Source organism: Leucoraja erinacea, chromosome 20 (genome assembly GCF_028641065.1).
Source record: "Leucoraja erinacea ecotype New England chromosome 20, Leri_hhj_1, whole genome shotgun sequence".
Taxonomy (NCBI): domain Eukaryota; kingdom Metazoa; phylum Chordata; class Chondrichthyes; order Rajiformes; family Rajidae; genus Leucoraja; species Leucoraja erinaceus.
The window spans coordinates 10,679,422-10,702,157 of NC_073396.1; the positions used below are offsets into that span (position 1 = coordinate 10,679,422).

At 43.7% G+C, this 22,736-nt stretch overlaps 1 protein-coding gene across 3 annotated transcripts in view; it reads left to right on the forward strand.

Moving 5' to 3' along the window:
• The first annotated feature begins 7,118 nt into the window (after nucleotides 1–7,118).
• The window catches only part of gid4 (GID complex subunit 4 homolog), a 31,792-nt gene continuing 16,174 nt past the window's right edge, over nucleotides 7,119–22,736 (forward strand). For 2 of the 3 annotated variants that reach the window (XR_008725101.1, XM_055651233.1), the window contains exons 1-2: nucleotides 7,132–7,498; nucleotides 20,324–20,383. Coding sequence is in view for 1 of the 3 variants with exons in the window: in XM_055651233.1 (XP_055507208.1) it covers nucleotides 7,343–7,498; nucleotides 20,324–20,383 (216 nt within the window). In the remaining 2 variants the exon portion in view is untranslated. Of the gene's footprint in view, nucleotides 7,499–20,323; nucleotides 20,384–22,736 lie in introns of all 3 variants that reach the window. The other variant, XR_008725102.1, reaches the window with a different exon arrangement.

Genomic DNA, 22,736 nt, shown 5'->3' on the forward strand with positions numbered 1-22,736 from the left:
TAAAAAGACAAAGGTCGTTTGGTTTTATATTCTGAGTCAACACATTTCTCTGATAATTACCCAGACAAATTGTACTCTATTAAAACATTTCCCGACTTTTGACACACAGTACTAAGTAGTTAAACCTGTATTAAAGGGAAATTATAAACCAGAGTTGCAAGGGGTGTAAAGGGTTTTCTCTTGGTAATTTCCATACAGTTGTTGAACAGATCAGTGAGAAATTGTTCCCACAGCCTATTAATTTAAGGCAATTCATAACCTATTAATTCTCAAAAAAATAGTAGCTATGATCGCTGCAACTAAATATATACGCTATGATTCCGATAGCTGCAACTAAAGCCATTTGATAAATGGATTGCAATCATGGACCATGCAGTAAATTATGACACCAACGCTAATCTAATTTCACAGTGCCATTTTGAAATTCTGCATTCTAACCTGGTGCTTGCTTAATCTCTCGGAGCAAGACATGACAATAATGCCTGAAGGATTTTTCTGCTGGAGCTATGCAATGTGATAAAAAAAAAATTACAAGTTAGCTTCAGGCTGCCTCCCAATGTTGTCAATGTTAGTTGCTGTGGTTCTCTGTGATCAGTGGGCTATTGAAAGACATTTGCTGATACAAAACATTGTTATTTTGGCTTCTAGTTATCCCTCAGGTTGGATAGGCTGATGGAGCTTCCTTTAGCATTTTCTGTGACTGCAAAATGATGGGAGTTGCTGTAGAAAAGGGAGGAGAAAACATGAGTGAAGAGCTCTCAGAAGTCTAACATGCTTTAAGGAATATTTATCTCACTTCAACAGGAACTGCGGTTCATGGTCTTTGCTTTACAAATGACTGAAAAACAGTGGCCACAACTGCAACATCAGAGCAGGGCAAGGATCATAATGTTTTTGGGTTTCAAGCTCCGAGCTCCACTTAAGGACTGGGCTAGTACTGGCTTTGACGCTCTTTTTAAACTGTTTTTCCCTCTGATTCGCCTTCTTTCCCACGAGCATTCGGGTGTAGGTACCATCGAGAGACTTGGAGAGTCCATGCCTCACACCCATACACAACAGCATTGTGTAAATAGGGTTCAGGCTAGCTTGGTGACTCAAGGTGTCAGTTGAACCTCTTATTTACAGGTAATGACTACCTCATTTGGCAATTGGATGGTTCACAAGGAGCAATAAGAGAAGCTCTCCAAAGCCCCCAAAAAGGAGTATTGTAGGAGTATTATAAAGAAGAAGCTTAGAAAACAACATGTAATTATGGCAGCGACCAAAGGGACCTAATTATAGATACAAAATGCTGGAGTTACTCAGCGGGAAAGGCAGCATCTCTGGAGAGAAGGAATGGGTGACGTTTTGGGTCGAGACCCTTCCTCTGACCTGAAGAGATGCTGCCTGTCCCGCCGGGTATTTTGTGTCTATCTTTGGAGTAAATCCATTCCTCCTTACACATGAGGACCTTCCAGTTAATTTCAGCTAAATAGTTGAAAAATCAAGAAGTTTATATCCTTCCCTACTGCACATTAAGCATAATAGCCTAGTGGGCCACATTGCAAGATATGAGACACATTGAGAAAGAGCTAGGCTGTAAATGTGGGCCTTAGACATGGGGTGGAGATTGCGAGTATGGTTCTTAGGTAAGCCATCAATTATTTCCAACAAAAGAAGAACCATTTTTTGTGCAACACTGATACATTGGAGCTATAAGAGAGGTTGGGCAAACAACAGATACAAGTAGCCACAATGAACGTAGCTTAATCTGGGCCGAGTGCCAATGTGATTTCATCATCTATAACCCCGAAGGGGGATCCTTTCGGAAATTGATGTTAATCTGAGTTGCATGAATGATATTTATAATAGCAGCCATTGGAATACTGCCAAATGACGCGAGGAGTTTGTCTATTTGGCATCCAACGAATGATAGGAAGCTGCCAAAAATACATCAGATCTAATTTTAATCATTTTCTTACTTGATTGTGTTATCTGATCCATCCACATGGTCCAATCGTTAAGCAGAACATTTTTAATTAAAATGATAAAATGATACTGCTTCAATTTTGATTGAGAGAGTATTCCCTATATTATAGGAATGTACTATAGTTTTTGGAATTCTAGGAACAAACACAAGAGTATTCTAAACATGCCACTCAATGTAAACACCTAGTTTACAGCTAGATCAGTGAAATTACTCTATTTCCGTGTTCAGCCCATGATGAAATGAGTTGCCCATCTTGCCATTCTTGTACCTATTGCAATGTCTATAAAAAATAAAGTCTTGCTTTGTTGCTTGTTTGTATTTTTGTTCCTGCTTCAATAAGTTACACAAATAAGTTATTTTGGAGAACCCTTTAGCTGTATTATTGACCAACATGTGCTTTGTGTGTTTTGCTAATCTTTCATTAATGTAATCCATGAATTGTAGCCTGCACCACCTACCAGATCGTCATTTGTGTGATGACTAGTCAATGCTGATCAACAGTCCCAAATCTGGACCTGTGCAATGTGATCAACAGCCCAATACATAATATCCTGGATGCATGAACATTTGATTATTCATTTATTGCCCAAAAACATAGACTCCATCAGATATCACTGACTCCCCCCTCTTTTTCTCCCCCTCCTCCCTCAAACACCGTCCCTCCCCTAAACCCCCCTCCCCTCCACACACCCCTACCACCTTCCCTCCCCCTCCCTGCTCCCCACCTCTCCCCCCCGCCCCTTATCTCACCCCCCTCTCAGCACTCCCTCTCTCCTCCCCCCCCCCCCCCTTTTGCTGCATGCCGCCTCCCCCCCCCCCCCCACAACCGCACGTTGGGGGAACAGACCCAACGGGTCTGCACTTGGTCTAGAATATATATATATATATATATATAGTGGCTTGCAAAAGTATTCATACCCCTTGAACTTTTCCACATTTTGTCACGTTACCACCACAAACGTAAATGTATTTTATTGGGATTTTATGTGATAGACCAACACAAAGTGGTGCATAATTGTGAAGTGGAAGGAAAATGATACATGGTTTTCAAATTTTTTTACAAATGAAAAACTGAAAAGTGTGGCGTGCAAATGTATTCAGCCCCACTGAGTCAATACTTTGTAGAACCACCTTTCGCTGCAATTACAGCTGCAAGTCTTTTGGGGTATGTCTCTACCAGCTTTGCACATCTAGAGACTGACATTTTTGCCCATTCTTCTTTGCAAAATAGCTCAAGCTCAGTCAGATTGGATGGAGAGCATCTGTGAACAGCAATTTACAAGTCTTGCCAGAGATTCTCAATTGGATTTAGGTCTGGACTTTGACTGGGCCATTCTAACACATGAATATGCTTTGATCTAAACCATTCCATTGTAGCTCTGGCTGTATATTTAGGGTCGTTGTCCTGCTGGAAGGTGAACCTCCGCCCCAGTCTCAAGTCTTTTGCAGACTCTAACAGGTTTTCTTCCAAGATTGCCCTGTATTTGGCTCCATCCATCTTCCCATCAACTCTGACCAGCTTCCCTGTCCCTGCTGAAGAAAAGCATCCCCACAGCATGATGCTGCCACCACCATGTTTCATAGTGGGGATGGTGTGTTCAGGGTGATGTGCAGTGTTAGTTTTCCGCCACACATAGCGTTTTGCATTTAGGCCAAAAACTTCAATTTTGGTCTCATCTGACCTGAGCACCTTCCTCCACATGTTTGCTGTGTCCCCCACATGGCTTGTGGCAAACTGCAAACGGGACTTCTTATGGCTTTTTTTCAACAATGGCTTTCTTCTTGCCACTCTTCCATAAAGGCCCGATTTGTGGAGTGCACGACTAATAGTTGTCCTGTGGACAGATTCTCCCACCTGAGCTGTGGATCTCTGCAGCTCTTCCAGAGTTACCATGGGCTTCTTGGCTGCTTCTCTGATCAATGCTCTCCTTGCCCAGCCTGTCAGTTTAGGTGGACGACCATGTCTTGGATGTTTGCAGTTGTGCCATACTCTTTCCATTTTCGGATGATGAACAGTGCTCCGTGAGATGTTCAAAGCTTGGGATATTTTTTTATAACCTAACCCTGCTTTAAACTTCTCCACAACTTTATCCCTGACCTGTCTGGTGTGTTCCTTGGGCTTCATGATGCTGTTTGTTCACTAATGTTCTCTAACAAACCTCTGAGACCTTCACAGAACAGCTGTATTTATACTGAGATTACATTACACACAAGTGGACTCTATTTACTAATTAGGTGACTTCTGAAGGCAATTGGTTGCACTGGATTTTATTTAGGGGTATCAGAGTAAAGGGGGCTGAATACTTTTGCATGCCACACTTTTCAGTTTTTTATTTCTAAAAAAATTTGAAAACCATGTATCATTTTCCTTCCACTTCACAATTATGCGCCACTTTGTGTTGGTCTATCACATAACATCCCAATAAAATACATTTACGTTTGTAGTTGTAACGTGACAAAATGTGGAAAAGTTCAAGGGGTATGAATACTTTTGCAAGCCACTGTATATACACACATGTTACGTATATATGATAAAGCTATCATTTAGGTGCAGGACCTGGTCATTATTTCATACAAGTACACATTTTCACCCATTTAGCCACTAATTGATAACAGAGCTCTGGATTTTCCAGTCAACCTCAGTAAATGGGAGAGGACAGGAAGGGTAAGCCAGCAGGAGAGGGAGCATGTTCTTGCCTTACTGATTCTGAGCTCAACATACAACAGCATGTCCTCCATACGAAGAGGTTCCAGGCGAATCTCCTGAGACAAAATGCCAAAAACCATTTGGTGGATTGTCTAGTCTGCCTGATAGAATGAGAGGAAAAGGTGCATGGGGAAATCCATCTCTTTCCACTTGCTGGACCTACTATTTAGTTTAGTTTCGAGATACAGCATAGAAACAGGTCCTTTGACCCACCGAATCCCAGGCCACTCCATTCAGAGCTCTGATTGTTATTATGTGAGAGTAGACTGATGTTATTCAAAATCAGAGGGATGGCAAACAAGCAATAGATGTTACTAAGATGTCTGCGTCATCCTAGACTAGAGGTGGACCTCGAGCAGAAAGCTTGCATCTGGATCAGAGACCTAATAACCAGGAGTATTCTATTGCCATCAATGGGCTGATGCTACCATGCAGGAGTTGAACATTTATGTTGGTATGAATCTTGAAGCATTGAGGACAGCTATTTGATCCCAGTCACGGTAGAAGCACACTCCATTATTTGTGCAGTTCCAAGAGAGTTCTACCAGGATTGTGCAGTTTAAAAGTGCATTCATCGCTCAGGATATTGGCTTTCCTCTTTCCAACACTGCCATTACACAGGTGTCCCATTGCTAAATGCCCCAGACCTCAGCCCCTATCACTGCAGGAAAACACATAGGTGAACCATTCATGTCATCGTGTAGTCATCAGATTTCTTTTGTTATAATGCACTGACATTTATGTCTATTAAAATCTTTTGTTCAAAATGTTCCATCCATAGCAATTCAATGAAATGTGCAGATGGCAGGATGATGGAGGCTTTGGAAAGGTGGAACATTGCATGATGCTCAGTCTGTTATGCAACCCTTTTGTTTGTTTATTGATTGACTGTTTTTGAAAGCAAACACCTCATCTGCGGTTTAATTTGCTGTAAATGCCAAAGTCATTGCACCTTTTCCCTTTAATGAGGAGATAAATCTTCTGTCGTTAAGTCTAATTTATTGACAGATATATATAAACTAATCAGTGTCAGGATGCTTTATAGTTGTCATTTATTTATTTTATCTTACACTCAGTCAATGTATTTTTTCCAGACCCTTACATTTTCAAGAACTTGAACCTTTTGCAGCACTAGGAGGAAGTACATGAACTGATGTCTTTAATCAGACCTGACCCATTAGTGAGTCTGGTCCACCCACGAGCACAGAAAGGGACAACGGTTCTCTAGCCGATGCGAGGATCCGGACCAAGGCAACGTGTGGAAGCCCTGCAGGAGCATGGGGGCTCGACTGGATCAGGTGCTACTCCAACAGACCGAGGGCACGGGCCGGACACGGTCTGCAATTACACAGAGCGGTGGACAATGCCTACAATTTGGCTTGGGCTGGCTGACCCTGCTGCAACGCCAAGACAATGGGCCTTTATGGCCAGCTGCACTAATGCAACTTGGACTTTAAAAATGGCGCCAAAACCTGGTGGCTCTTGTATATTGTCCTGTGGACTCTTTCCATACACGTTGTACTTAATCTAGGGTTATGCTTATGTATAGTAGTACTCTGCTGAACTATATGCAAAACAAGAATTTCATTGCACCTCATTACATGTGACAATAAAGAACACATTGAACCTTGAAGATAGACACAAAACGCCGGAGTAACTCAGCGGGACAGGCAGCATCTCTGCAGAGAAAGAATGGGTGACGTTTCGGGAAATTCCTTCGTGCACACATTGAACTTGGCTATTCGGACAGATGTCCCAATCTGCCATCTCTACCAACATGAAGGAGAAGGGCACAAAGTAGATTAGGAAGACAACCATTTGCAGTTTCAAACTCCCAGTCAAACACCATCCTGCTTTGGAAACATGGCACTGATATATCATGATCTTTCAATTTAAATCCTGGAATTTCCTCCTCATCCGCACTGTGGGTGTACCAGAAGAACTACAGTAGTTTAAGAAGGGAGCTCACCTCCACCATCTCAAGGGGAAATATATGGGCAATAATTAGTAGTCTTGCAAGTGACACTCAGATCCAGAAATATGATTCAAATAAATGCTTGGAGTTTTGAAAAATATGAATAATTGTGTAGATAAGTAGATTTTTTAAATAACATTAACAATTAGTTGAAATAAATTGCGAACATGTGAAGTACTTTTGGAGTCACAGTCCATTGAACCTTTGTTGCCCCTTTCTCGGCGGTTCTATTCGTTGTTCCGCAGGAAGTCAGCCGGTCAAACCAGCGAATGACTACAACTCCCAGAATGCGCCTGGCCCACGGCGCAAGCGCAGCAGTCGAATGTCCCCTCTGCCAACGGTGACCTTTGCACCTCGTCTCTCAGCCAATGAAAATGCGCAACTATTGCAGGTCCATAGTGACGGTAAAGTGGTGAGCCAATGGGAAATGGCGATGCTGCCACCCCCCTGCGGTGAGTCAGAAGCTGGTTGCGGCCATCTCGCGTTGTCAGGGGCTGTGAAGGAGAAGTGGCGCTGGCCGCGGTGACCGGGTGATTGCGACTCTCAGCCGAACCGGCGCCCCCCCCTCCTCCTCCTCCCTGTCTTTCTCCTCCTCCTCCTTCTTCTTCTTCTACCCCCTCCCTCCCTCTTTCTCCCCTTCTCGCTTCGCTCTCAAGGCGTGGGCTGGGCTTTGCTGGGCGGACAACGAGAGATGCCGGTCCGCACCGAGGCGGCCTCGCTCATCCCGCCGCCTCCGATCAACACTCAGCAGCCCGGAGTCGCCACCACACTCCTGTACAGCGGCTCCAAGTTCAGGGGACACCAAAAAAGCAAAGGCAACTCCTACGACGTGGAAGTGGTATTGCAGGTAAAGTTGCACATGCTTCTAAGTCTTGCATGCTCGCACCTCGGAATGCACATCATTGACCAAACCTGTGTTATCGATGCCATGAATATAGGCACAAAATGCTGGGAGTAACTCAGCGGGGCAGGCAGCACGTCCGGAGGGAAGGAATGGGTGACGTTTCGGGTCGAGACCCTTCTTCAGACCAGTTTCTGCATTTCCTTCCTACACTCATCGCTGTCATGAACCCAAAAAAAAGGGATTGCGGAAACTATCCATTTCACGCCTATTTGCCGATCCGATAAATGTCATTTCTCCCCGCACGTTGAAAGACCAAATTTAAGGGAAAGCCGGTTGGTGCATCAGGCAGTAGCAGTTGCGGAGAGATAAACTGTTAACGATTCGTGTCGTTTCTGCCCAGTCCCTCTTCGTTATCATCTTGATACAGGGTCATGACCCGACATTTAGTCGATCCTTCCACAAATGCTGCTTGACCAGCTGAGTTCCACCAACAGTTTGTTTTTACTTTCTGATTCTATTGATGGCTATTATATATCACTGAATACATTTCTAGGTGAAACAGCAATTCGCATTTGCTTCCAATCCAATGTAGTGCATTTGATGCACCTAAAATTATTTGTTCTTATTTCTGGAGAAATCGAATGCAGAAGGAACTTCCAGGTGCTTGTCTCTTTAATTTTCACCCCACTCCCTGTCCTGTCCTTGGCATCTTGCACTGATCTGACAAAACCCAACATATTCCAACCAGGCACGTTTACAGCCCGTAAAGCAAAATAGAATTCAACAATTTTGGATAGCACTGTCGTTTCAGTCAGTATCAGAAGCTAAAACATTTAGATCATAAATGATAGGTGCACTGGGATTTGAAACAAATTGGTTGAGAATTGCATTCATGAATATCTGAAATTGTCCTATAATAAGAGCAGAGGGTGATTAACAGTTATTCTTAAGATTGGAAACCTGTGTTAACAGTGTACCACTGTGTAGGAAAGAACTGCAGATGCTGGTTTAAATCGAAGGTAGACAAAAAAAAAACGCTGGAGTAACTCAGCGGGTCAAGCGGCATCTCTGGAGAGAAGGAATGGGTGATGTTTTGGGTCATGAGCTTTTTCAGACTGTACTACAGGTCAGTGCTGGGACCCTTGCAGTTTGCTCGATGCATTCGCAGTCTAGATGTGAATATAGGAGATATGATCAGTAACTTTGCAAATCGGTAAGTGAGCAAAGTGATATGTAGAGAGTGGTGGTGTTGTGGATAGTGAAGAGGGTAGACATTAGATACAGAATGATGTTGATGCATTAGTAAGGTAGGTAGAGCAATGGCAGATGGAATTTAATCCTGAAGGACTGTAAGGTGATGCATTTTGGAAGGATTAAAAAAGCTAGATTGTACGCAATTAAGTATTGATGTATTAAGGCATCTTGGTGTACATGTCTGAGGGATGCCTAAATGCTGCAGCACTGGTAAATTGGTTGAAAATTGCCTTAATAGATATAGGAGCAGGGAGACTGGTGCAACTATATGTAAAATTGGTTAGACTGCAGTACTGGTCACCATACTACATTACATGGTGATTGCATTGAAGTATATGCAGGGGAGGTTTGTCAGGTTGTTGCCTGCGATAGAATATTTCAGTGGTGAGGAGTGACATGTTAGAATGAGTGTTTTTCTTGGAGGAGCTAAGACTGAAGGGGGACCTGTTTGAGATGTATAACATTATGAGCAGTGTAGAGAGAATGGAAGATCGAATAGTACAGCACTGGACCAGGCCCTTCGGCCCACAATGTCTGCACCAAACATGATGCCAAAATAACCTAATCTCATCAGCCAGAAGAGGACTCATTTAGATGAATAAGATTATGATAGGCTGTGGGCCGAGATGCTTTTTCGTTTAAGTTCATGACCCAAATCGTGTAACTACCTGAATTTTTAACACATTGTGTAAAGATATTATAGAAATCATACCTGAAACTTGTCGAGAACAAAACGTGCACATATTTTTAAAATATCAGAAAAACTTGCAATTTCCCGAGTAGTAATTGTCCAATCAATGCACGTTTGCCATTGGTCAATTGGCATCCGACGCAAACACGCACTTTGTTTCATGGTAGCTAGGCAGCGAGCACTCTGGGATCATGGCTGCCTCCTAATTACATCAAACCAATAGCAAGGTTTCGAAGGAATAAAGGTATTGGTAACCTTGCTGATAATTTTGTTTGACAATTGATTTATCTTTGTAAAGTTATGATGTGAACTGTTAAATAAAAATGATAAATAACAAATGTAGAGCTAGGGTTAGGATTCGTGTCAGTCAGAAGTCGGTCATAAGTCAGTCAGTCTGTCGGTCGGACTGTTGGTAGGCTGGTGGATGCTGTGAGGGATCGGTCGGGCTGTCGGTAGGCCGGTGGATGTTGCGAAGGGTCGATCGGGCTGCCGGGCCACCGGTGAGTGCTGCGAGGGGTCGGTCAGGCTGTCGGGCCAGCGGTGGGTGCTGCGAGTGGTTGATCGGGCTGTCGGACGACCGGTGTTGCAGCGAGCGAGCGAGTTAACTGATGGAGCTGGCGCTATGGGGGGTGCTGAAGGCACCCACCATCATCACCACGATGATCCAGAAGGGCATGCTGGCCGAGGTGGACGCGCTGATCGGCCACACGTACGGAGCCCGCAGCCGGTCCCAAAGTGGCTCGAGCTTCAGCAGTGGGCAGCTCTGGAAGGGGGGTGGGTTAGGGTTAGGCATTTTCCTCTCAGTGGAAGATGCCTTGGCCTTCCCCCAGCCTGGCACTGCCCCAGTCCCACTATGCTCGTGACCCCCACTCTGCACACTGGCAGTCAGTGGGGTTCAGTAAACGGGGGAACCCACAGGAACTGCCCTCACCTATTAGGCGGGTTCAGGAGCTGGATCTCTGCGGCAGTCTCATTCAAAACACAATTATATTAATTATATTATTTTTATATAATATAATTATATATAATTACAGTCATATTCACATCACACACACATACATGCATACATACATATACATACATACAGGGGTGGAAATCCCGGGGGGGGGGGGGGGCGCCTCGGTTTTGAGAGGTGGGGGACGATCCCCCCCATTTTTTGTAATCCGGACTTTAAAACCCGGTGAAATCTCCGCTTTCCGCGAGACAGTGGGGGTGGGACTGCTGATCTAGGGCGCCGATTGGACGAGAGAGATGTCGGTCAGCAGGCAATGGGGGCGGGACATGATGATTCAGCGTGATGATTGGAGGCGGGAGTTGTCGGTCAGAGGCGTAAGTAGTGGGGGTGGGACTGAGGGTAGAGCGCGGTGATTGGAGGAGGGAGACGTGGCACAGACCTGCGCCTCATCCGCAGCCAGGATCTATCCCGGTTCTCCGGCGCTGTCCCGTCCCCACCCAAGTGCCCCCCCCCCCCCACGCCGGGGGTGGCCAGAGACGTCGGGAGTCAGATGGGGACCTGTACCTCCAGGCCCACAGCCAGTGCAGAGAAGCAGCGCTGAACCCAGCTCAACTCTGCCTGTCCCGCCAGGTTAACCTACAGCTCTACCTGGACTTAAGGGAAATATGGCCCAGGCTTACAGCCAGCGCGGAGAAGCAGCGCTGGTGTTCCGTCAGTCCAGGCAGGGCTGTAGGTTAACCCAGCGAGACAGGCAGAGTTGAGCTGCATTTAGCGCTGGATTGAGCCTCCGAAGCCTCGCGTGTGTGAGTGTGCGCGGCCGCCAAGATATTGTGCTGTCCCCCGGTCCCCTCCATATTTTGATACGATTTCCGTGTATATATATATATATATATATTTGTATATGTGTATGTGTATGTGTATGTGTATATGTATGTGTGTGTATGTGTATATATGAGCATTGAACACTAGACGGTGCTTACTTTTTCGATCTTATTTTCTAATTAGCTTAATTAATGTTCATCTTTGGGCACTGACAAGTTATGACTTCCTTCTCAATTATATTTTATCTAAATCTGCAAAATTTCAAGTAGACATGGGTCACGAAAATTAAATTCTAGACACATTTTTGATGCTCGGCCCACACCCTATGAGCAGTGTAGATAGAATAGAACATTCAATCTACACTGCCAGGAATAAAGGCGTAGACTATTTTCTAAATGGGGCGAGAATCCAGAAATCGGAGGTGCAAAGTCTAGCATTTATTTCAAGAGAGCTTGTTTACAAAAACAGGGATGTAATGTTGAGGCTCTATAAGGCGCTGGTAAGGCCGCATTTGGAATATTGCGAGCAATTTTGGGCACCATATCTGAGGAAGGATGTGCTGGCACTGGAGAGGGTCCAGAGGAGGTTTACAAGAATGATGCCAGGAATGAGTAGGTTAACCTATGATGAGCGTTTGTTGGCACTGGGCCTGTACTTGCTGGTGTTTAGAAGATTGAGGGGGATCCTCATTGTAACATACAGAATAATGAAAGGCTTAGATAGAGTAGATGTGGAGTGGATGTTTCCACCAGCGGGGGTGTCTAGAACTAGAGATCATAGCCTCAGAATTAAAGGATGTTCTTTTAGGAAGAAGATGTGGAGAAATGTCTTTAGTCAGAGGGTGGTGAGTCTATGGAATTCTTTGCCACAGAAGGCTGTGGAGGCCAAATCAGTGGATATTTTTAAGGCAGAGATGGATAGATTCTTGATTTGTACAGGTCGGAGATTATGGATAGAAGGCAGAGAAATTGGTTTAGGAGGTGTAGATAGATCAGCCATGATTGAATGGAGGAGTAGACTTGATGGGCCGAATGGCATTCTACTATTCCTTATGACCTTATGATAGAATAGTTAAGCATAGGAACAGTCCCATCTACAGTGCCCTCCATAATGTTTGGGACAACGAGCCATCATTTATTCATTTGCCTCTGTACTCCACAATTTGAGATACGTAATAGAAAAAAATCACGTGGTTAAAGTACACATTGTCAGATTTTATTAAAGGCCATTTCAATTTCAATTTGTGGCGCACTGAGGCAAATAAATAAATGATGGGTCATTATGGGTCATAATAAACATTATGGAGGGCACTGTATAACCATGATCCATATTCCTCAATTTTCTGCATACCAATGTACTTGTCTAAAAGCCTTGTATTCCATTATCGTATCCCCATCCACCATTACTCATGACAGTGTGTTCCACGCACCCACCATTCCCAATGTTTTTAAAAAAAAAACTTGCTCTGCACTTCTCCTTTATACTTTGGCCATCTTACCTTAAGCTAATGCTCTCTAGTCTTTGATATTTCTACCCTGCAAGAAAAGTTCTGACATTCTACCCTATCTATGCCTCTCATAACCTTATATACTTCTATTGGGTTTCCCCTCAACCTTCAGCACTCCAGAGAAAACAATGCAAATCAGTCCAACTTCTCCTTGTAGCCCTCCAATCCAGGCACATTATAGCTAATCTTTTCTGCAGCCTCTCCAAAGCCTCCACATCCTTTCTAGGAACCAGAACAACATGCAGTGCTCCAAATTGTGCCTAACCTATGTATTATAGAGTCGCAACACAACTTCCTGACTCTTATACTCAGTGCTCCAACCAATGAAGAAGCTCAAACATGCCTTCTTTAACCACTCCATCAACTCGTATTGCAACTCTGTGGGAACTAAAGTCATTTGTCCCAAGAAGCCATGTATATCAAATACTTTCACCTTTCATTCGACCTCCCAAAGAGCAACACCTGTTCACATTTGCTCAATTTAAACTCCATAGGTAGGATAGAGTAGTTAATGTGAAAATATTCCCCTTAATAGAGATTTAAGATGGGGGACAAGAGTTGTAAAGGGAATTTGAAGAATTCTGCCACCGTCTGGGTGAAAAAAAGATGTCTGGAATATACTTCCTCAGGAGGTGGTAGTCGCAGGTACTCTTGCAAAAGGGTTAAAGATTACAGTGAACAGACTAGAATGTTGAGTTGATGTTACAGTCAAACCACCCATGAACTTGTGAGTGTGGAGCAGGTTTGATGACCTACTCTTGTTCCTGATTTGCATGCCTGTATGTTATTGACTCATCATCCACGGCCTTTTGTATAAAAAATATTTTCCTAGTTCCTGGTTTCCTTTTGAATGGCTCCTTATGGAAATCATGTGAAAGAGGAAATGTTTTTTTGTCTATCAACCTTTTAATTCATTTTTGAAATCTTCTTGTCAACCTTTGAGATTTAAGAACATGTGAAATTGTTTATGTAACCTGCTATGCTATTTAACTCTTGAGGCCTGTACTGCACTCTTAAAAACAAAACTATCTTGGGGAGATTCCCAGAACTGGAAGCACTATTTCATTTGCAGCACAATGTTCCCAACTGTAGAATGCAATCAAAAATTACAATCCCTCTCCTATGCACTTAGTTTCCTTGATATAAAGAACAATATTCCAATTTTAATTAGTAATCTTTTTATGCATTATACTGCCTTTGATTTGCATGTGAAGTGAAATCTCAACTCTTTTCAATAGAATTCACCTGCCTGAATCCAAAATGAACTTCATTTATGGCAATTTAGCCTGGTGCGTGATCCATGTTCTCTGCAACTTCCTGCCCCATCTACAAATTTACTGAGCCTCCTTGCTTAGTGTTCATGTATACTCTACATGTCTGTATACATGGACTACAAATTGATTTGTTCAGTTTATTGTTGCAGATAGTGAAGAATGAGTACAGATATCAAACAATCTGGCATCACTGATATTTCTCCATCTGGAATATGTTCCCTCTGCATCCCATCTTCCAGCATATTACATAGGATTACATTCAATGCAAACCAGCTACTTAACGCAACAAGTCCATGGCAGCATTTAGGTTGTACTTGAGTTTCCTTAAAATCCCCCATTCTCTTTTTCACATTTGTCCAGCCTGTCCTTAAATACATCAAAGCTATTCAATGTAAACGTCTTAGACGATTGCCTGCTATTCCACATTCTGTACAGGAATCAATAGCAAGGATGAACAAATATTAAAAGTTCGCCATTTAAGCAACATTCTTGTCAACTATTTTTCTGATCCCAAATGCAACTGGATTCGTTCTGGATTACCCTTCCATGGTGACTTTCTCTGGTGACCGCTTGCATGGGCCACGGAACCGGGGGGGCTGCAGACCCTCCACGTTTTTTGCCGACATATTGCTTCATAACCCGAAATTATCCGGCCTACAAACGTATTTTTCTCTTCTTCTGAGGACCTCCAACATCCAGAATCTCAGAACAATCGCACAGTGAGCAAGGCAAAACCATGATCAGCCGTGGCAGAAACCGACTGCCCCCCTCCCCACAAAACCCTCCCTCAGAACTGCTGTAGATTTGGGAGCAACAGCAGGAGGAGATTAGCAAGAGATCAGACTGATTGGCTCTAGCCCGAGTGGGAGGATAGAAGTGAGTTGGTGCCGGGAAAACAGTTGAAAACTGAGGATTTGGTTTGTAAATTGGTAAATTGGGCACTATCAGTCAATTTAAGCAAGACTGCTCTTAGGGAGCGGCAGTGAGTGAGCGGCATAGTGAGGGAGGTGCCCTGTGAGTAAACTGTGAGTCTTTGGCTCGAGAGTCATCAGAGAGGAGACCACGCAATACGCTTGAGAGTTAGAGACGAAAGAAGGAGATGTCAGGCAAGCTGATTCAGTGCGATGCTTGCAGTATGTGGGAGGTCAAGGACAACGCTGGTGCCTCTGGCTGCTACAAATGCGAGAAGTGCATCCAGGTAGAGCTCCTGAAGGACCGTGTTGGGGAACTGGAGAAGCAAGTGGATGACCTCCGGTTCGTCCGAGAAACAGAGTCGTTCCTCGACAAGTCCTACAGTAAGATTGTTACACCTAAGGTACTGGAAGAGAGAAGGTGGGAGACAGTGAGAAAGGGAGGGAAGCATGGAATGCCAACGTCCCCGGGTGTTGTACCTCTTGTGAACAGGTTCACCCACTTAGAAGCTGTCGGGACAGAAGACGTGTTTACACTGAGCGGCGGACTGGCTTGCGATGCGAATAGGGCTGTTGAGCCAAAACCAAAAAGGCCTAAGGCAGGCAAGGCCATTGTAGTGGGAGACTCCATTGTGAGAGGTACGGACAGGGGTTTCTGCGTCAACAGACGGGATGCGAGGATGATGTGCTGCCTTCCTGGTGCCAGGATCCAGGATGTCACGGGACAGAGTGCAGAAAATCCTCAAGGGCGAAGGTGAACATTCGGAAGTGGTAGTGCATGTCGGCACAAACGATGTCGGAAAGAAGGGGATGAATATTCTGCAGCTTGACTTTAGAGAGCTCGGAAAAATGCTGAAAAGCAGGACCTCCAGGGTTGTTATCTCCGGTTTGCTTCCAGTTCCTCGTGCTGGCGAGAGCAGGAACAGGGAGATACGGGACTTGAACGTGTGGCTGAGGAACTGGTGCACGGGGCAGGGATTTAGATTCTTAGATCACTGGGATCTGTTTTGGGGTAAGGGGGACCTGTACAAAAGGGACGGATTGCATCTTAACAGGTGTGGGACCAGCATTCTGGCAGGCAGGTTTGCCACTGCTACACGCGTGGTTTTAAACTGAATAAGGGGGGGTGGGGTGTCGAATGGGATAGTGGTGGATGGAGTTAAAGGGAAAGGGTTTCTTAAATGTGTGAGCGTAGAGACAGAGGGGTGTGGAATGAGGGTAGAAGCAATAGGTAGCAAGGTGAAAAGTAAAAGTGTCAGGCCGGCAAATCCAGGGCAAAAATCAAAAAGGGCCACTTTTCAGCATAATAGTATAAGGGGTAAGAGTGTTGTAAAAACAAGCCTGAAGGCTTTGTGTCTCAATGCAAGGAGCATTCGTAATAAGGTGGATGAGTTGAATGTGCAGATAGCTATTAATGACTATGATATAGTTGGGATCACGGAAACATGGCTCCAGGGTGACCAAGGCTGGGAGCTGAACATCCAGGGATATTCAATATTCAGGAGGGATATACGGAAAGGGAAAGGAGGTGGGGTAGCGTTGCTGGTTAGAGAGCAGATTAACGCAATAGAAAGGAAGGACATTAGCTTTATGGGTAGAGCTGCGAAACACTAAGGGGCAGAAAACGCTAGTGGGAGTTGTGTATAGGCCACCTAACAGTAGTAGTGGAGTTGGGGATGGCATCAAACAGGAAATTAGAAATGCGTGCAACAAAGGTAAAACAGTTATAATGGGTGATTTCAATCTACATATAGATTGGGTGAATCAAATTGGCAAGGGTGCTGAGGAAGAGGATTTCTTGGAATGTATGCGGGATAGTTTTCTAAACCAACATGTAGAGGAACCAACGAGAGAGCAGGCTATTCTAGACTGGGTATCGAGTAATGAGGAAGGGTTAGTTAGCAGTCTTGTTGTGCGAGGCCCCTTGGGCAAGAGTGACCATAATATGGTTGAGTTCTTCATTAGGATGGAGAGTTACATCGTTAATTCAGAAACAAGGGTCCTGAACTTAAAGAAAGGTAACTTTGAGGGTATGAGACGTGAATTGGCCAAGATAGACTGGCGATTGATTCTTAATGGGTTGACGGTGGATATGCAATGGAAGGCATTTAAAGACTGCATGGATGACCTACAACAATTGTTCATCCCAGTTTGGCAAAAAAATAAATCAAGGAAGGTAGTGCATCCGTGGATAACAAGGGAAATCAGGGATAGTATCAAAACAAAAGATGAAGTGTACAAATTAGCCAGAAAAAGCTGCCTACCAGAGGACTGGGAGAAATTCAGAGACCAGCAGAGGAGGACAAAGGGCTTAGGAAAGGGAAGGGCTAATTAGGAAAGGGAAAATAGATTATGAAAGAAAACTGGCAGGGAACATAAAAACTGACTGCAAAAGCTTTTATAGATATGTGAAGAGAAAAAGATTAGTTAAAACAAATGTAGGTCCCTTGCAGTCAGAAACGGGTGAATTGATCATGGGGAACAAGGACATGGCAGACCAATTGAATAACTACTTTGGTTCTGTCTTCACTAAGGAAGGCATAAATAATCTGCCGGAAATAGCAGGGGACCGGGGGTCAAATGAGATGGGGGAACTGAGTGAAATCCAGGTTAGCCGGGAAGTGGTGTTAGGTAAATTTAATGGATTAAAGGCCGATAAATCCCCAGGGCCAGATAGGCTGCATCCCAGAGTACTTATGGAAGTACCCCCGGAAATAGTGGATGCATTAGTGATAATTTTTCAAAACACTTTAGATTCTGGAGTAGTTCCTGAGGATTGGAGGGTAGCTAATGTAAACCCCACTTTTTAAAAAGGGAGGGAGAGAGAAAACAGGGAATTACAGACCAGTTAGTCTAACGTCGGTAGTGGGGAAACTGCTAGAATCAGTTATTAAAGATGGGATAGCAGCACATTTGGCAAGTGGTGAAATCATTGGACAAAGTCAGCATGGATTTATGAAAGGTAAATCATGTCTGACGAATCATATAGAATTTTTCGAGGATGTAACTAGTAGAGTGGAAAAGGGAGAACCAGTGGATGTGTTATATCTGGACTTTCAGAAGGCTTTCGACAAGGTCCCACATAAGAGATTAGTATACAAACTTAAAGCACACGGTATTGGGGGTTCAGTGTTGATGTGGATAGAGAACTGGTTGGCAGACAGGAAGCAAAGAGTAGGAGTGAACGGGTCCTTTTCACAATGGCAGGCAGTGACTAGTGGGGTACTGCAAGGCTCAGTTCTGGGACCCCAGCTATTTACGATATATATTAATGATTTGGACGAGGGAATTGAAGGCAACATCTCCAAGTTTGCGGATGACACGAAGCTGGGGGGCAGTGTTAGCTGTGAGGAGGATGCTAGGAGGCTGCAAGGTGACTTGGATAGGCTGGGAGAGTGGGCAAATGCATGGCAGATGCAGTATAATGTGGATAAATGTGAGGTTATCCACTTTGGTGGCAAAAACAGGAAAGTAGATTATTATCTGAATGGTGGCCGATTAGGAAAGGGGGAGATGCAACGAGACCTGGGTGTCATGGTACACCAGTCATTAAAAGTAGGCATGCAGGTGCAGCAGGCAGTGAAGAAGGCGAATGGTATGTTAGCATTCATAGCAAAAGGATTTGAGTATAGGAGCAGGGAGGTTCTACTGCAGTTGTACAGGGTCTTGGTGAGACCACACCTGGAGTATTGCGTACAGTTTTGGTCTCCTAATCTGAGGAAAGACATTCTTGCCATAGAGGGAGTACAGAGAAGGTTCACCAGACTGATTCCTGGGATGTCAGGACTTTCATATGAAGAAAGACTGGATAGACTCGGTTTGTACTCGCTAGAATTTAGAAGATTGAGGGGGGATCTTATAGAAACTTACAAAATTCTTAAGGGGTTGGACAGGCTAGATGCAGGAAGATTGTTCCCGATGTTGGGGATGTCCAGAACAAGGGGTCATAGTTTAAGGATAAGGGGGAAATCTTTTAGGACCGAGATGAGGAAAACTTTTTTTCACACACAGAGTGGTGAATCTCTGGAATTCTCTGCCGCAGAAGGTAGTTGAGGCCAGTTCATTGGCTATATTTAAGAGGGAGTTAGATGTGGCCCTTGTGGCTAAAGGGATCAGGGGGTATGGAGAGAAGGCAGGAACAGGATACCGAGTTGGATGATCAGCCATGATCATATTGAATGGCGGTGCAGGCTCGAAGGGCCGAATGGCCTACTCCTGCACCTATTTTCTATGTTTCTCCCCTCCGCTCAATGGCCAATGACAGCGCGGTTCACAGCGCGGCTCAATGGCCAATGACAGCGCAGTCGAGATACGAGAGAGAGAGAGAGTTTTTTGTTGTTACTCGACCTCCAAAAACTGGGGGGATAATATATCCCCCCCACTTTGAGTTGGCGGATGGAATATATCTCCCATTTTCCCCTCTCTCTATCTCTCGGGGCCGACTCTCCCTCTCTCCGGGGGTCTAAGCTGCCCAAATGAAATATGAGGTGCTGTTCCTCCAATATGTGCTGGCCTCCGTCTGACAGTGGAGGAGGCTCAGGACAGAAAAGTCAACATGGGGGGGGGGAGTTAGTGTTTAGCAACTGGAAGATCAGGTGGGTTTAGACAGACTGAGCGGAGGTGTTCAGCGAAACTATCGCTGAGCCTGCACTTCATCTCACCGATGTAAAGGAGCCCACACCTGGAACAGCGGATATGGTAAATGAGGTTGGAGGAAGTGCAAGTGAACCTCTGCCCCAAAAAGATTGTTGGGGTCCTAGGACTGAGTCGAGGGAGGAGGTTTAGGGACAGGTGTTGCATCTCCTACGGTTGCAGGGGAAAGTACCTGGGACGGGTTGGTTTGGGTGGGAAGGGGTCAGTTAACCAGGGAGTTGTGGTGGGAATAGTCTCGTGGAAAGGGGTGGAGATTGGAAGATGTGGCTAGTGGTGAGATTCCATTGGAGGCGGAGGTTCACATACAATTTTCCAGTTTTTGGGTGCTACCCTTGAATCTATATTTTTGGAAGGTTGTAGCCATAGTCTGTATTGTTCCTTCCATTCCAACATGAGCCTAGAATGCATCCTATCTCAACTGGGTGATGGGTCCTTTTTAAATACAGCTAGCCCATGTAGTACCTCTTTTTATTCATTTTCAGTTGCATCTTCCTTGACAGGAGGTTTTACATTTCCTTGGTGAATATTGATGTGAAGTACAAAGCATGTCTTGTGTCTCCATAAGCAAATTTATTTTGGTTTATTTTGGCCCCCTCTCTTCTGTTGCAACCCCTTTGTTATGCATATGTCTGGAATATTTTTGCTTTTTATGTGGAAATAAATTTATTCTGATCTCTTGAGCCATCTGAATATTTTGTTTACCTCTAATTACATTTGGTAATTGTATACAAAGCAATAACACATTTTATTTATTTCTGTAGCACGTTGACGTCGAAAACTCTTTTCTCTGTGGATACCTAAAGATCAAAGGGCTCACAGAGGTAAGTAAAAGAGGTTCTTAGCTGATGGATAATAATGAATTATATTCATTTTGGATGATGTTCAAGTGACAAAAACAAATTGAAATCCAGAGCAAAGCTGTGTTTGTAGCTGTCTAAATTAATACTACTGATTGTTAATATGAGGTTCTAATTCTCACTGCCGTTTTGAAAATTAGACCATGAATACATCTGCCTAAGCAAGAACCATCTTGTGTGTAATTTTTGTGAGGTCCTTTTAAAATAGCTTCCTATCCTACCCAGTACTTGCCCATATAGACAGGTTGATCAGCTCCCAGGCAGTAAATCCATCAACCAAGGGACATATTTGGATGTTCTTATATGTTCTTCGGCAAATGGAAGATGGGGAATAATAGGCTGTGACTTGGGGTGGGGGAAATTAGGGTCAACAGGAAGTCCTTATTCGGGGCCAGATTCGTTTTGAAATGGAACTATAGCAGAAGAAAATTGGGTAAGAAATTTAGGGACTTGAATAGCTCTGGGGTCCTCTGTGTTGTCATGGGAAAATGTGATCATGAGCAATGTGAGAAATAGTACATTCCTTCTTGAAAATTCAATAATTGCACTACTTTCTACCCTTCCTTAAGCTGCAGACATTTGTTATGGTATGATTCTAGAGATAGAGAATTTCTTTATTGTTGCAGAATAGCCAATATAACTGGAGTGAAGCATAATGGGGCCTTCTTCTTCACTTGAGGTTTACATTTGGCTCCAGTGAGATTTAATGGATAGCATTCAGGAATGGAACTTGTGGCTGATTTGGTCTTCCTGGTATAGGCAATTACCTATTTGACAAAAGTTTCTTGACGTTTAAACAGTTTCACAGAACTCTGAGGTGTACGGTCTCTACCCAAAACGTCACCCATTCCTTCTCTCCAGAGATGTTGCCTGTCATGCTGATTTACTCCAGCTTTTTGTGTCATTCTTCAAAAAACTGAATCTCTTTGTAAACACAGAATTTTGTATAAAGGGAGCTTTTGGGATAAAGCATTTAATTCTTAGCATTCTTTGTCAGTGCTAAGCTTTGTTGTGATGGTGTGGCCAATTGCCGTGTACAACTCCCTTTATTCCTCCACAGTGACATATGTCTAAAGCCATAATTTTAAAAGATCACTTCCTACTACACCAGCATGAAGTTCCATCCCACTCACTCTCTCTTTTCCACAGTCATTGCACTTCAGGTAAGAATTATTCTAGTCACTGTGCAACAGCATGGTTAGATTCCCCTCTTATTCTGGAGTGATCCTGTCATCTGCTTCATTTAATTATTCTATTGTGCACACTTATGAGAGCATTATTTCCGTTACATTTTGTTTTTTCATTTCTGTTCGATTTTAACACTTTTTTTCACCTACTTTCTACAGCAGTATTAATAATTTTCTTGAATTGTTGATATTAGTTTTTTAACTTCATCCCACCAAGAACTTTTGGCTTTGCATTTCCTTGTCTTAGGCTTATTTTCTATTTTGTCCCATGTTTTATTTGAACAATTCTGTCTTTGACTGGTTTCATGACTGCAGATGCTTGAAATAGTCAGCATGTTTAAGAAAGAACTGCAGATCCTGGAAAAATCGAAGGTAGACAAAAATGCTGGAGAATCTCAACGGGTGAGGCAGCATCTCCGAAGATAGAAATAGATTTAATATTTCAAGTTGATGATCCTTCATATGCTGGAAGTTCATCAATTTGATATCTAGACCTTTTTTCCTCAAGGATGCTTCCTGACCTGCGAGTAGCTCCAATATTTTCTCCCTTTTTAGTTACTAATTGTAAATGCCCTGGGACTCACTAAATGTCAGAGGAGGACTCTTTGCAATGATAACTTCATCCATCAAAAATTACTCTTCAATATCATTGTGAAAGTGGAATTCTTGGAGATAAAGCCACTTTTTGTTTTGTGTGGGAAGGTACTGCAGATGCTGGTTTAAACCGAAGATGGACACAAAAAGTTGGAGTAACTCAGCGCGTCAGACAGCTTCTCTGGTGAAAAGGAGAAGGTGACTGTTCGGGTCGAGCCCCTTCTTCAGACTGAGCAGTCTAAAGAAGGGCCTCAACCTGAAATGTCACCTATTTATTTTTTCCAGCCTGTGGAGTTACTCTAGCTTTTTGTGTCTATCTCCACTATTTGTTCTGCAGTCTGAATCATAAAGGAGTAAAATACCCATGCCGTACCCATTTCATTAAGAAATGTCAGTGGTTTCAGAACAGAAATCTTGGGAACATCTATGAACACAATACTGCCATTTTCTGCTTCTGTTGAATTAGAAAGAAAAAAGCTATTCTTGGCTTATTAGTTAATCCTTGTGAGATCAAATTAACTTCCAAAATTCTATAG